General features: G+C 36.8%; 1 protein-coding gene across 2 annotated transcripts; it reads left to right on the forward strand.

Moving 5' to 3' along the window:
* Nucleotides 1-2,087: 2,087 nt before the first annotated feature.
* On the forward strand, nt 2,088-11,939 carry blw (ATP synthase subunit alpha blw, mitochondrial). Of its 2 annotated transcripts, XM_067118434.1 has the most exons (9): nt 2,088-2,221; nt 2,605-2,756; nt 8,007-8,112; nt 8,617-8,745; nt 8,905-9,100; nt 9,880-10,172; nt 10,419-10,903; nt 11,023-11,167; nt 11,327-11,939. In XM_067118434.1, exons 2-9 carry the CDS (start codon nt 2,691-2,693, stop codon nt 11,557-11,559), a joined length of 1,653 nt encoding a protein of 550 aa, XP_066974535.1. In that variant the 5' UTR covers nt 2,088-2,221; nt 2,605-2,690; the 3' UTR covers nt 11,560-11,939. The 2 variants fall into 2 exon arrangements, with proteins under 2 accessions (XP_066974535.1, XP_066974536.1); XM_067118435.1 differs by lacking the exon at nt 2,088-2,221 and having other exon boundaries at nt 2,603-2,756.
* Nucleotides 11,940-12,863: the final 924 nt, after the last annotated feature.

Genomic DNA, 12,863 nt, shown 5'->3' on the forward strand with positions numbered 1-12,863 from the left:
CATGAAGAAAATTTTCTCCTGTAAATATAGAAGCAAATCTAAGTTAGTTTCATGCTATGACCTTTCATAGGAAAAATAAGCTTCCACTGTGTCATTTAATTTCTTGGACTTTATATATATATATATAATATATATATATATATATATATATATATATATATATATATATATATATATATATATATATATATATATATATGTATATATATATATATATACATATATATATGTGTGTATTATATATGTATATGTAGGTGCAATATGTATATATATATATATATGTGTGTGTGTATGTGTGTGTGTATATATATATATATATATATATATATATATATACATTATATATATATATATATATATATATATATATATATATATATCACGATCTTCTTCCGGAAAAGACCGTTTCAACCAAAAGTCATCGCTTCAAATATGATAATAATAATAATAATAATAATAATAATAATAATAATAATAATAATAATAATAATAATAATAATAATAATAATAATAATAGGTCCCAAGACATTTAATTCTCACATCCTACAAATCAACACAAAAATTTTGTAAAAGTAATACCTTAATAATAAAGCCATTGCCCAAACAGCAGAAAGATTAATTTCATACGAACTGGGCAATGGCTTAAGGCTAAAAATGGCTTTTATAAAAAGAAATCTCAGCCTATTGCGTGATCTGATTTGAAAAATTAGACAATAATAAATCATGAAATAAAACAAGTAAAAAATGCTTCAGCACAGTCGAGTTTTCTGTACAGCCGCTACAGCTCATAATCAAGGCCAGCGAAAATAGATCTATCTGTCGGTGGTCTCGGTATAATATTGTATGAGCCACAGCCCATGAAACTTTAATCACGGCCCCGTGGTGGCCTATCTTATATCGTTACCAGAAGCACGATTATGTTTAACTTTAACCTTAAATCAAATAAAAACTACTGAGGCTAGAGGGCTGCAATTTGGTAACTTTGATAATTTGAGGGTGGATGATCAACATACCAATTTGCAGCCCTCTAGCCTCAGTAGTTTTCATGATATAAGGGCTGACAGAAAAAGGGCGGACAGAAAAAGTGCGGACAAAGTGCGGACGGACAAACAAAGCCGGCACAATAGTTTTCTTTTACAGAAAACTAAAAAGGGACCCATAAAAACTGGATAACCATACAATAGCACGTTCTTTTCCTGGATTCACATAGGAAATGTAACTTTTTGGAACTGACAAAAAATAAAGAATTCATCAGTTTGCACTAGTTTTCTTGACAAGTCAATTTTCTTCTATATAGATCAAAATATTTACTGTTCATATTTTGCGCCATCGCGATTTTCGGACGTTTATCTTAGGCGTAAAGCAGAAAAACGAGTGATGCAGCGTATCTTACGTCGGGAGGGGGATTCGTTGTATCGTTGATGAACATTGTGTGGGGATAATTACGGAACACCTAATGCTGTGGAAGTTTTCTGGATAACAGTTTCACATTAAGATTCAGCTAGTTAATCTGTAATTTTTTTTTTGTAAAGTTGGATAAGTTATATATATATTATATATATATATATATATATATATATATATATATATATATATATATATATATATATATATATATATATATATAGTGTGTGTATTATGTAATCTATGGTTACTTTTCCATCATTATATAACTCTGATTTGTAATATCCACATTGGTCTCTCAGTTTCTCATTTTCTTCACACTTTTAGGATAAGCTTGTGAACAGAGTCAGATTTTTACTACGTTTCTTCATTTCGGCGTTGTAGTGACAAGGGTAGGCTACCCAAAAAGTAAGGAAAAACCGCGAAGTTATCGTCCGTTTCACACACACAACACATACACAGACACAACATATATATATATATTTGTGTGTGTATGCTAACCGAGTGAAATATAATAATTAATGGATAACAATTTAATGTTAATATAGATTAGTCTATTTCACAGTAATTGTGAACAAGTCTGTCAATGAATACCACCATTTCCTGTTTTGTAATAAGTTAAGTATATTTACCTGTATTAAACTTGGAATTTGAAATAAATCTACCAATTGTCAAGCTTACATATTACCATTAATATCAGAGGAATGAGCATTCGACATGGCCGTCTGATTATATAAGCCACCATACAACGAGCTAAGCAACAGGGGTACGAAGCTGGTCTGGTTGCCCTGATAGTGAACCGGCCCAGCGGATGACGGTAGTGTATATTAGAGTTGTTCTCAACGCTTATTTTGGATTCTAGTTCGGACACCCATTTTCCTTCTTGTATGCGCACATGCATGTTTCAATATTTTAAAATATATTTTATGTTCTAATAACATTCAATCGTTTGTAATTTAAATTTATTTAATGTCACTTTGTACACGGCAAAATCATGTCATCACAAAGAACGTTACCTATTGATTTCTTTGCTCCAAAAACGAATGTGACATTTTTCATCATATATCGCCTATAAATATGAATTATCAATGCAGAAATAACCATATAAACATATAACAGAGAAATCCAGATAAAAAGAGAGCCAAATTATACAACAATATCGTAATAATCCATAAAACCATTTTGGGGTCGGGTTCTCAGGTGCCGGCCAGAGACTGCCAAATTCTCTCTCGAGCAGCCGATTCTACCATCTTGTTGAGTTGCCGGGGTGTTCACAGCGAATAAGGATGGCGCAAATATCCGTACGACTTGCAGCCTCTTTGGCTAGGCAACTTCCAAGGAGCAGTGCACAGGTGAGCGGTGATATTGCTGTGTATTACTATTATTGCAGTGTCCGAGAATTTACTGGGATGTAAAGCAAATTTTAAAAATTTGATGGGGTGGCCGGTTGTCTTTGGCGGACGATCAGCTGATCGGGCCGACCATTTTTCCGAGTCGATTGTATGCCTGTTCTTCTCAGGAGTCGAGTAGTACTGATTGCCTATGAAACATTTAATATATGTGCTTTTAACTGTGTATTTCGTAGTAGTGAAAGCCACTGCTTTTTGAAATTTTAATGAATTGTAACCAATCTTTGTAGGCGGTCCCATGTTAGGGCCTAGTTCTCTCATGCTACGTTGGCTTAAGTAGTTTACAGGTAAATGTAGGTTATTGGTCCTTAGCTAGTCACCTGTGCTTTGTGGTTTTCATGCTTTCAGCAAGGTTTGTTGCCTCTAGGAGTTGCATGTAACTACTTAATTTTGCCTAATCAAGGGCACAGAAAAGGTGGTTATCCCAACCGGTAGGCGAGCCATGCCGATGAATCGAACTGTTGTTAGCCAAACCTTATTAGCCAGGCGACGCTAGTTCGCATATTGTCGTATATTTCTGAATAAAATGGAGGTAGATCTAAGTAGTAGCTCATGGAAAATACAACTAATAAGCTACAAGGTTGTGTCTATAACCATATGAAATTATATATCAGCACTTAGCCCAAGGCATTGTACTTTACACTCATGAAGGCAAGAATTGTTTAGAAGATGGCAGTGTTTCAAGTAATTATAGTTTATCAATAAATATGATGGTAAAATATTTTTGAGTTTTAGCTGAGAACAGTTCTGAGTTTTACTTGCCGAGCTGTATCAGGGTGAAGAACCTATGCCACGGTAAAATTTTATAGGGTGCCATTGTGGAGTTCAGCATGAAAATTGCCTTTCCAGTTCCTTTTATTTTAATAACTCGTACAGTTTTAAAAAAGGCTTTAACCTGGTTAATCACAAGTGCCACTTGATATCCAAACAGTAGGCATATAGCTTAGGTCAGTGGTTTTCAAATTTTTTGTGCCCGTGGCCCATTTTGGCATCCCTAAATATTCATGGCCCAAAGCCCTTCAGAATTGTGTAATGATGATAGAATTATTATAAAGCATTTCAGAACCCTGTATTAGTTATACATTTTCATTTATGGAAGAAAGCACTTGCCTGCATTTACTGTAAATGATTTTTCATTTTTTAAATACCATATTGAAGATGTCTGTGGTATGGCCCCCTCAGAACTGCCCATGGCCCACCAGTGGGCCATGCCCCACAGGTTGAAAACCACTGGCCTAGGTGTAGGCCTAAGTGGATAATGGGGGCTTAGAATTGGGGGGGGGGACAGTTATGAGTGAATTATAGAGGTGAATTGTGATTTAGGGCACTGGCCCTTTATATCTGGACCCCCACCTAGCCTGACCTTTAATGTCATAGGTGAAGCCTGACCTTTAATGCCATAGGTGAGTTAAAAATACAGGGATGCTTCCTAACCTCACCAAGGGTGCCATCTACTATTCTGGCCATTGTAGTTTTTTTTTTTTTTTTTCAAGCTGCTGAGAATTAAAAAGCAATAATGACTGAAGTCTATATAAGTAGTTTACTCTAGGCCTGGCTGTTGCAACTGTTAGTGATGTAAGTTAGGCTACACCTGAGGTGGGTAGCAGGAATTGGCCCCTTGTCATGTAGCCTTGTCATGTTATAATATATATGTTACCTCCAATTGTTTGCTTTATCATTATTTCGTAAAAATTGGTAAACGTTTGAAAAGACAAAATTGATTATGCAAATTTTTACATTCTTTGGAAGTAATTAGTGGACATGTTTCATACAATTTGAAGGGTTGGAAGTCATGCTGTGGAGAAACTTGGGTAGAGACACATGAAAACATGATTTTGTTAGTGGTTAAAGTTACGTAAGAGAAAACTCTTCTTCTGCTTGTAAGTAAACCTGTGTTGGTGGGTAAATTGTGTAGAGTTCCTCTGATCATTTATGCTGCGTATAGTTAAAATATGGTAAACAAACCTGATATTTGAGGGGGCAACATTTGCTTGTAAGTCATTTGAAAACTGAATGAAGGTGCACAGGATGTTCAGTGTGGTACTGAATGATTTGAAGGAAGAATGCTAACTCCATATCCAGAGATGTAACTGGGCATCTTATTATATTTTGCACAAAAGTGTGAATTTTGGCAGATATAAACAAATAATCCCTGACAAGGATAGGGTTTGTTGGTAAAAGTGCAGAAGAGTTGGACATGTTAGGCCTGTTTCTGCAAGCCATGGCCTGTTTAAATGCAGATCAAAGACGTATTTCAACAGGAATACATCCTAACCCAGTGGTTCTCAGCCATTTTAGCAGGTGGCCCCAATGATGCACCTCCAGCCATAACTGCAACCCCACTGGTTTTATGCAGTGCACTGTATATATATAACCATATAATGTATGTGTTGCATGTTATATATTATTACTGTAGGCTGTAAAAGCAAAGAACAAGTATTTTCTTGTAAGAGGTGCGGTAAGGCTGAGAAAAGAGGCGAGAATTTGTTACATTTTACAAAGGCAAACTAAAAACTGTTTATTAACTGATAACTGATTTAAATGGGAGCCTCTGGGGCTGGATTTCACTGGTAAGTTTGTCCATTCATGGCTCAATCGTAGAAAGTTGATGTTGTGAGACTTTAGTGCTTGGTGACCCCAGGATTGGGAAAGGATGTCCTAACCTATAAGCTATCCTAGGACACCATGCTATTACCTTCTGATGTGGTTGGGGGCATTGGTGGAAGAAAAGAAAAAAAAAAAAAAAATCCCCCTCCTTGACATCATGCATAGGGGAACAAAAAGCATTCTGTAGCATTACCCCAATATCTTCCAAGACCCTAGTGGTTACCAGAAATGTTAACGAAAAATGGTGAATGTCCAGAAGAACTCCGCATGCATAAAGTACCAAAATTAAAAGTAAAATGTAATATTTTTCATATTTAAAGCATTTTAGACCACTTCTTATGATGAGGAAACACCCAAATTTGGGTGTTTCATGAACACAAGAAGTGAAAAAGTACTGAAAACATGACAAATCTTACATTTTAGTTATAATTTTGGTGGAGGCAGGAAAACAAATTTGCAACAATAATTTAGGGGATAATTTGGGATTTTGGGGTTTCGGGTGGGGGGAAAAAACACATTTTGAAATATAGCCAAACATGCCTTAACTGCAAAGGGGTGGCGGAACGGTGCTGCGCGCCTTATCCGCATTTATAAAGATTCTTGGCAGGCTCGTATATACTGGCAGGAAAAATGGCAAAAATCACCAAACCAAAAAAACCACACATATAATTTACCTTTATGGGGTCGGTTTGTATAAATCAGCTGCAGACTTGAAGAAGGCGTGAAGACGGTAATGGCTGTGGTGGTAGACAGACTTAAAATAGGCCACAGACAAATAACCCACAAAATTGTATGTCCGATGTCCGAACTTGGGTACCTTCGATTTTGCCTGCAGCCACCGTCTCTCAATATTATTTGTATGAGCTCCGCTGGAAGGATCAACAAAATTAATACTATGATTTACGGTCAAGTGTTGAAATCCCTCATTACTTAAACAGTTATAAGCATGCCAACAGTCTGAAATTACAGTAGTGCCCAGCTCTATGTACTCCTTGATAATGGGAAGTAACATGGCAGTGGTTCTGTCTCCCACTGGAATCATGAAACACTTTTGTTTCCCTACATATACCCCCAAAGACCCACTGGCCCTCCACTCACGCCCCACGTTATATTTCCTCCTCCCAAATTTACTCTCGTCAATTTCAACCACTTTGCCGGGGCCACCAATTTTCTTTTTCTGTACAAACGCCCAATTCACAATCACTTCCCAACAGAAAGACGACCAATCGTTTATTGTATTCTTATTAAGTTTTAACTCTTCTGATGCCGCTTTATAAGAAAAAAAAGTCTTGCACAAAGAGTAATACAAACTTTATAACCGTTTCAAAATCTAAATGAGATTTTTCAAACCACGTGCCTTTAAAAATGGAGGCGTAAAAGTTACACCTTTTTTTTATGCCGACTGGCAGTTACATAATGCCTATCACATCGAAAACTCCAGTCAGCAATGTTCAACCGGCACAAGTGATTACAATGATCCTGACAATACTGTAGTAACTTGTCTGTATTGCCACTGTATATTGACCAAAATTGGCCATAGCCAACGTAACAATCAGGACACGAAATGGGTAAATCCCTGCTATCCAGAACAGCGACACTGCTCGTAGAAGGCACAGCTTCAGCCATTACAACAGACCAAATCAGACTGAAGTTACTGAAAAAGAATCGCTGGAACGCCGGGATATATATTACTCCGCCGAAACAAAGCGTAATTGGGTAGTATAATCACGTGACGACAAGACAAAAGTTGATTGGAAGAGGTACCTATTCATTACTTACTAAATTTTCTATGAGAAAAACGTAAAAAAAGCAAAGATTAATGGAAAAAAACCGTCAAGAACTTATAATAAATATTTAGTAGGTAAAAATACACTTTCTAACAAAATCCCCCAACCAAAAACCCGATTTGCAAAAATCGAAAATCATTCGATGGGGAACTAGTTTTTCTGAGAAACATTATTCTTTCTGAGAAACATTACAGTAAAAAACCTCATTTTCAAACTAACTCCAGTAAGATCAAGTACACGAAGTGCTACTGGATGTAAACAAACGACTTAGAAAATTTTCGAGAATGCCGATTAGATAATCATTAATATCTCGGATATGGTGAATCTCCTCAAAAAGTGTTCAGAGACAAAGTTTTATTATTTTATATTGTGAAAATTATAGTGTGACCTATTTTCTTATTTTTATATTGTGAAAATTATAGTGTGACCTATTTTCTTATCTCACCGCGGAGTTGTTCTGGACATTGACCCGAAAAACTTTAACTATTCCAGCCTGGATTGCGTTTACCCCGTCCTACTTGCCCTTCACCTGTTTTCACAGGGATATAACACTGTAAAGTCAGGTCAGAATCATAGTTGCCCCTCTGAATATTAACCGTAACATCCAAGATGATCTCTCTCTCTCTCTCACTTAAGTGGCTTATATTTTTCCACAATTATCCCTTCACTTAACATGGGAAATTTGCTAATTTTCCAAATTTGAATAGTATTTTGAGGAATTTTAATTGTACAATATTATGAACTAATAGCATGCTATTGAATATTGTAATATGAAATTTTAATGGTAATACATTTCCAGGTTTCCAAAGTTCTCCCTGGTGCAGCACTAGTTGCCAAAAAATTTTCGACCAGTAATGTTGCACGCTCAGCTGAGGTCTCCACCATCTTGGAGGAGCGCATTCTTGGTAAGTGAGCTGTTGCGAAATTAAGGTTTTGTGAGGAAAATTAGCAGGCAGTGATTCCTTAATATTTTCAAAATGTAACCACTTGCTGAGGATGTATGTTGAAATCTTAAACACCTGAACATAGGTATTTGTTTACAATTTTAAGTAAAGCGTATGATCTGTAAAAGAAAAATTGGTATTTTCATATTTCAGAAATTTACAGCAGTGCCAATGATGCCTAGAAACTCCCTCACTGTGCTTGCTGTATTGTCTTTTATCTTACTTTCTATCTCTTAGAGTCCATAGGCTATGATCATGTTTTCATTTGTCCCTTTTCTGTGTAGATTTTAATTACCCTAATGGGACATATCCTTCTAGTTCAGATGACTCAAGATGTCAGATACTGATTAAATATGCATTGAAAGGATCACTTGTTTGGAATATTGCATATAATACTTAATTTCATTATTCTCAGTTATGAAAACAGCCTCGGCAGTTTCACTTCAACCCATTTCTTTTTTTCAGGTGCTGCTCCCAAGGTAGATCTGGAAGAGACTGGACGTGTGCTGAGCATTGGTGATGGTATTGCTCGTGTTTATGGCTTGAAGAACATCCAGGCAGAAGAGATGGTGGAATTCTCATCTGGCCTAAAGGGTATGTTGTTGTTGTTGTATGCAGCCTCAATGTTTTCTGGTGGATAATGCAAATACTGTATAATTAAATTTACTGAAAAAATGTTCTTGTAGCTGGCTGTTTAAATATAGAAAGTTACTTTCCAGCTAGTTGTAATCACACCAAATTCTTTCTCAACAGGTATGGCTTTGAACTTGGAGCCTGATAATGTTGGTGTTGTAGTGTTTGGTAACGACAAGCTTATTCGTGAAGGTGACATTGTAAAGCGTACCGGTGCTATTGTGGATGTCCCTGTTGGTGACGCTATCCTTGGCCGTGTTGTTGATGCCCTGGGAAATGCCATTGATGGCAAGGGCCCTCTCCCATCATCTGTCAGGTTGGTAAATTTAGAGTTTGTGTACTGTATTCTGTGATCTTGTCCCATCCCTTTCTAGAAAATGAACTAGTTTTAATCATTGTTATCTATGGATTATGGAGATTCACTTGTGCATTTTGTAAAGTGGTCATAAAAATCTTAAAACTTTGGTGATTCCCCCAACTATTGCTGTATATGTAGTCCATAAAATACCTGTGTGTTGATTGAATTGGGTTTTTGGACAAAGTAGATGCAATTTTTTTCTTCCTTTACCAGTGTCAAATGCAAATCAAGTTCAAGCTGCTAAAATGTTTTATTTTCTTGTAAAATAGATACAGAACTATCCTGTGTGTTCTCAAGAAAATCAGTTTACTGCATAATCCCATTATGCCTGTTCACAGCAGCAGCATAATATTGGAGCTAGGAAATATTTTAAATGTTTATCAAAGTGACAGAATACTTAAAATTTACACATGGTGTTTCAAGCCAATGTAATCATTTTAGTCACCAACCCTTTACCATATAATGAGTACTGAATATTAGTTTTCCATGTATTGTAAATTATCTGATTCTGTTAACACTATTTTATTAAAAAGTTATAAAAATATAAAAACGGTATCCAGGAAATTAACTATTCCAAAATGCTGTAGTCCAGTTAGCTGAAGTTTTCATACCTAAGTATTGAAAGCTTAACTTGGTAAATCTCTAATTTGTAGTGAAGTTGCAATATTTTTGAGTTTGTGGTAGTTATATTTTTATAGCATTTTCCTAGAGAATCACTGTGGTTGCTTTGATTACAGGGCTCGTGTGGGTGTCAAGGCTCCTGGTATCATTCCTCGTATCTCTGTGAGGGAACCTATGCAAACAGGTATTAAGGCTGTGGACTCGCTTGTACCTATTGGTCGTGGCCAGCGTGAGTTGATCATTGGTGATCGTCAGACTGGCAAGACTGCTATTGCCATTGATACTATCATCAACCAGAAGAGATTTAATGATGCTGCCGAGGAAAAGAAGAAGCTGTACTGTATCTACGTTGCTATTGGTCAGAAGAGATCTACTGTTGCCCAGATTGTGAAGAGGCTTACTGATGCTGGTTAGTAAAAATAAATTTCCAGTTACATGATTAGTTCTGTTGAACATTTTTTGCAGCTTTACATTGTATCAGGTAATTCTCTAAAGTGAACAGGATAAATATTTGTAGTTCAATAGTTTTCTGTGAGATAAGAAGCTGAAGGCATTATTTTGAGCTGTTTTATTGGAATAACTTTGTACAGTCACAGTTAATCTGAGTTGAAGGGGAGTTTTACTCTTAAAATATAAAAAACATTGTTTATTGCAGATGCTATGAAGTACACCATCGTTGTATCTGCCACTGCCTCTGACGCTGCTCCCCTGCAGTATTTGGCCCCATACTCTGGCTGTGCTATGGGAGAGTACTTCCGTGACAATGGCAAGCACGCCCTGATCATCTATGATGATTTGTCCAAGCAGGCCGTTGCCTACCGTCAGATGTCTCTGCTGCTGCGTCGTCCTCCTGGTCGTGAGGCTTACCCTGGTGATGTGTTCTACCTTCACTCACGTTTACTCGAGCGTGCTGCCAAGATGAATGACACCAATGGTGGTGGTTCCCTCACTGCTCTGCCTGTCATTGAAACCCAGGCTGGTGATGTGTCAGCTTATATTCCTACCAATGTCATTTCCATCACAGACGGACAGATTTTCTTGGAGACTGAGTTGTTCTACAAGGGTATCCGCCCTGCCATTAATGTGGGTCTGTCTGTATCCAGAGTAGGATCTGCTGCCCAGACAAAGTCCATGAAGCAGGTGAGGTGGTCATGCCTTCTTGTCTGTCAAATTTGTGCATTACATAATGTGGAGGCTTTGAGTAACAGTGTTGGATGTATGAAATGCACTAGTTATTAAATCTGTTATTACCCTTGCAGGTGGCTGGTTCCATGAAGCTTGAGCTTGCCCAGTATCGTGAGGTGGCTGCTTTCGCCCAGTTCGGTTCTGATCTTGATGCTTCCACCCAGCAGCTGTTGAACCGTGGTGTTCGTCTCACAGAATTGTTGAAGCAGGGACAGTATGGTGAGTGAATTTTGTTTTAGGTTTTGACAAGATGCTATATTTTGAACTGAAGGTGTGATTATCTGTCCCATTTTGCTTATATTTTAAAGTTACTCTGTATGCTAAAGGAGATGCAAACTGCTAGGAGTACAATTAATAAAAATACTTGTCCTTTTCCAGTTCCCATGGCTATTGAAGAGCAGGTAGCTGTCATCTACTGTGGTGTACGTGGTCACCTTGACAAGTTGGACCCATCTAAGATTACCAAGTTTGAACAGGAATTCATGGCCATGGTCAAGACCAGTCACCAGGATCTCCTGAACACCATTGCTAAGGAAGGACAGATCACCCCAGACACTGATGCTAAGCTTAAAAAGATTGTTACAGATTTCTTGGCTACTTTCCAGGCATAAATTTATTTTTAGGGGAAGGGGATTGAATTGTGCAGATTTGGGCAGAGTATCCAAATGAATGAATGTGGCATTGGTACAGTCTTTTTAACTGTTAATTTAATTTTGACCTAATTAGAGTGAATGTTGCTTGCCACTATTCAATTTGGTTGCTTTGTTGTATATATCAAGAGATAATGTCAACATAATTGAGGAAATCACTGCCTGTGTATTGTTTACATTTCCATAGATTATAAATGCTATATGGAGGCAACCAATATTGTAAATAATTTTTTTTCTTCATCCTCCAAAAATACTATGTACCAAAGCATAACATGGGTAGGGAGTTCCTTAAAAGCCAGAGGAAAAGTTGTAGGTTCTCTTAAATAAAGGACCCATTTTTTTGTCTGGAATTTTTGTTTACCACATTTCTTCATCTGGAATTTCTGTAAACAACTTAACTCTTCAAAAGAGTACATAACCCCCTTAAACCTGGGAGAGCAAAGGCCACACAAGGAGATAAGTAACAAACCACAAGCTCCTGTGTCTAGTATGAGAATGTTACTTTGACCCAAATGTAACCTAAATTAGTGTGCAGAATTAAGTTATATGCAGGGGATGTCTACTTACATTTCCATGTCTAACACACACCCTATTCCCATAGCCCAAAACATTACTTTGACATGCCCAACACACCTTGGGATTAATACTGACTTCAGAATGTTGTAATTCGTAGTTCCTTGCATTTCCACATCTCATTTCTGCATACTTCACTTGAGAAACTACAGCTAGCATGAGCAATTAATCTTCACCCACATCTGCTGTCTAGTATATAAAAAAAAAAAAAAACTTGCAAAACTCAAGACAGTGCCATATTGGTTTACATTAACAAGCTAAATTTTGCTTTAGCCTCTAAACTAACGTGAAATAAAATGGTGTTTAAAGGTCTCCCAACCTATGGAGGCAAAATTTCATAACTTATCAGCTGTAAAGTAGTGAATATTTCATCATGCAATAGTAACTAGTTGTGTGTATTCTCTTCCATAAGCGGTACCATAAAACTTGCACAAGCCTATTTTGAACATAACCAACACGCACCCATTTACTGAGAGGCACTATCAAGTCTTCCTGACAAACCTTGGTTTATTTTGTGATTTTAACATTGATAAATCAAAGCTAACACCTGTGGATCTAATTGGTGTAAAATCACAGCTATATTAAAGATAAATTTTGTAGCTGTACAGTACTATACCAAGTCCTACTTGGTTGCTTAAAATTAAAGTGGGGTATTCTAGTTATAGTAACTTCTTGAATAACACCATTCTTCT

This window comes from Macrobrachium rosenbergii, chromosome 16 (genome assembly GCF_040412425.1).
Source record: "Macrobrachium rosenbergii isolate ZJJX-2024 chromosome 16, ASM4041242v1, whole genome shotgun sequence".
Classification (NCBI taxonomy): Eukaryota; Metazoa; Arthropoda; class Malacostraca; order Decapoda; family Palaemonidae; genus Macrobrachium; species Macrobrachium rosenbergii.

Coding starts and splice junctions, on each gene's coding strand:
- blw (XM_067118434.1), top strand. CDS start 2,691: ATGGCGCAAATATCCGTACGACTTGCAGCCTCTTTGGCTAGGCAACTT. Junction 2,757..8,006: donor TTCCAAGGAGCAGTGCACAG/GTGAGCGGTGAT, acceptor ATACATTTCCAG/GTTTCCAAAGTTCTCCCTGG. Junction 10,904..11,022: donor AGACAAAGTCCATGAAGCAG/GTGAGGTGGTCA, acceptor TTACCCTTGCAG/GTGGCTGGTTCCATGAAGCT.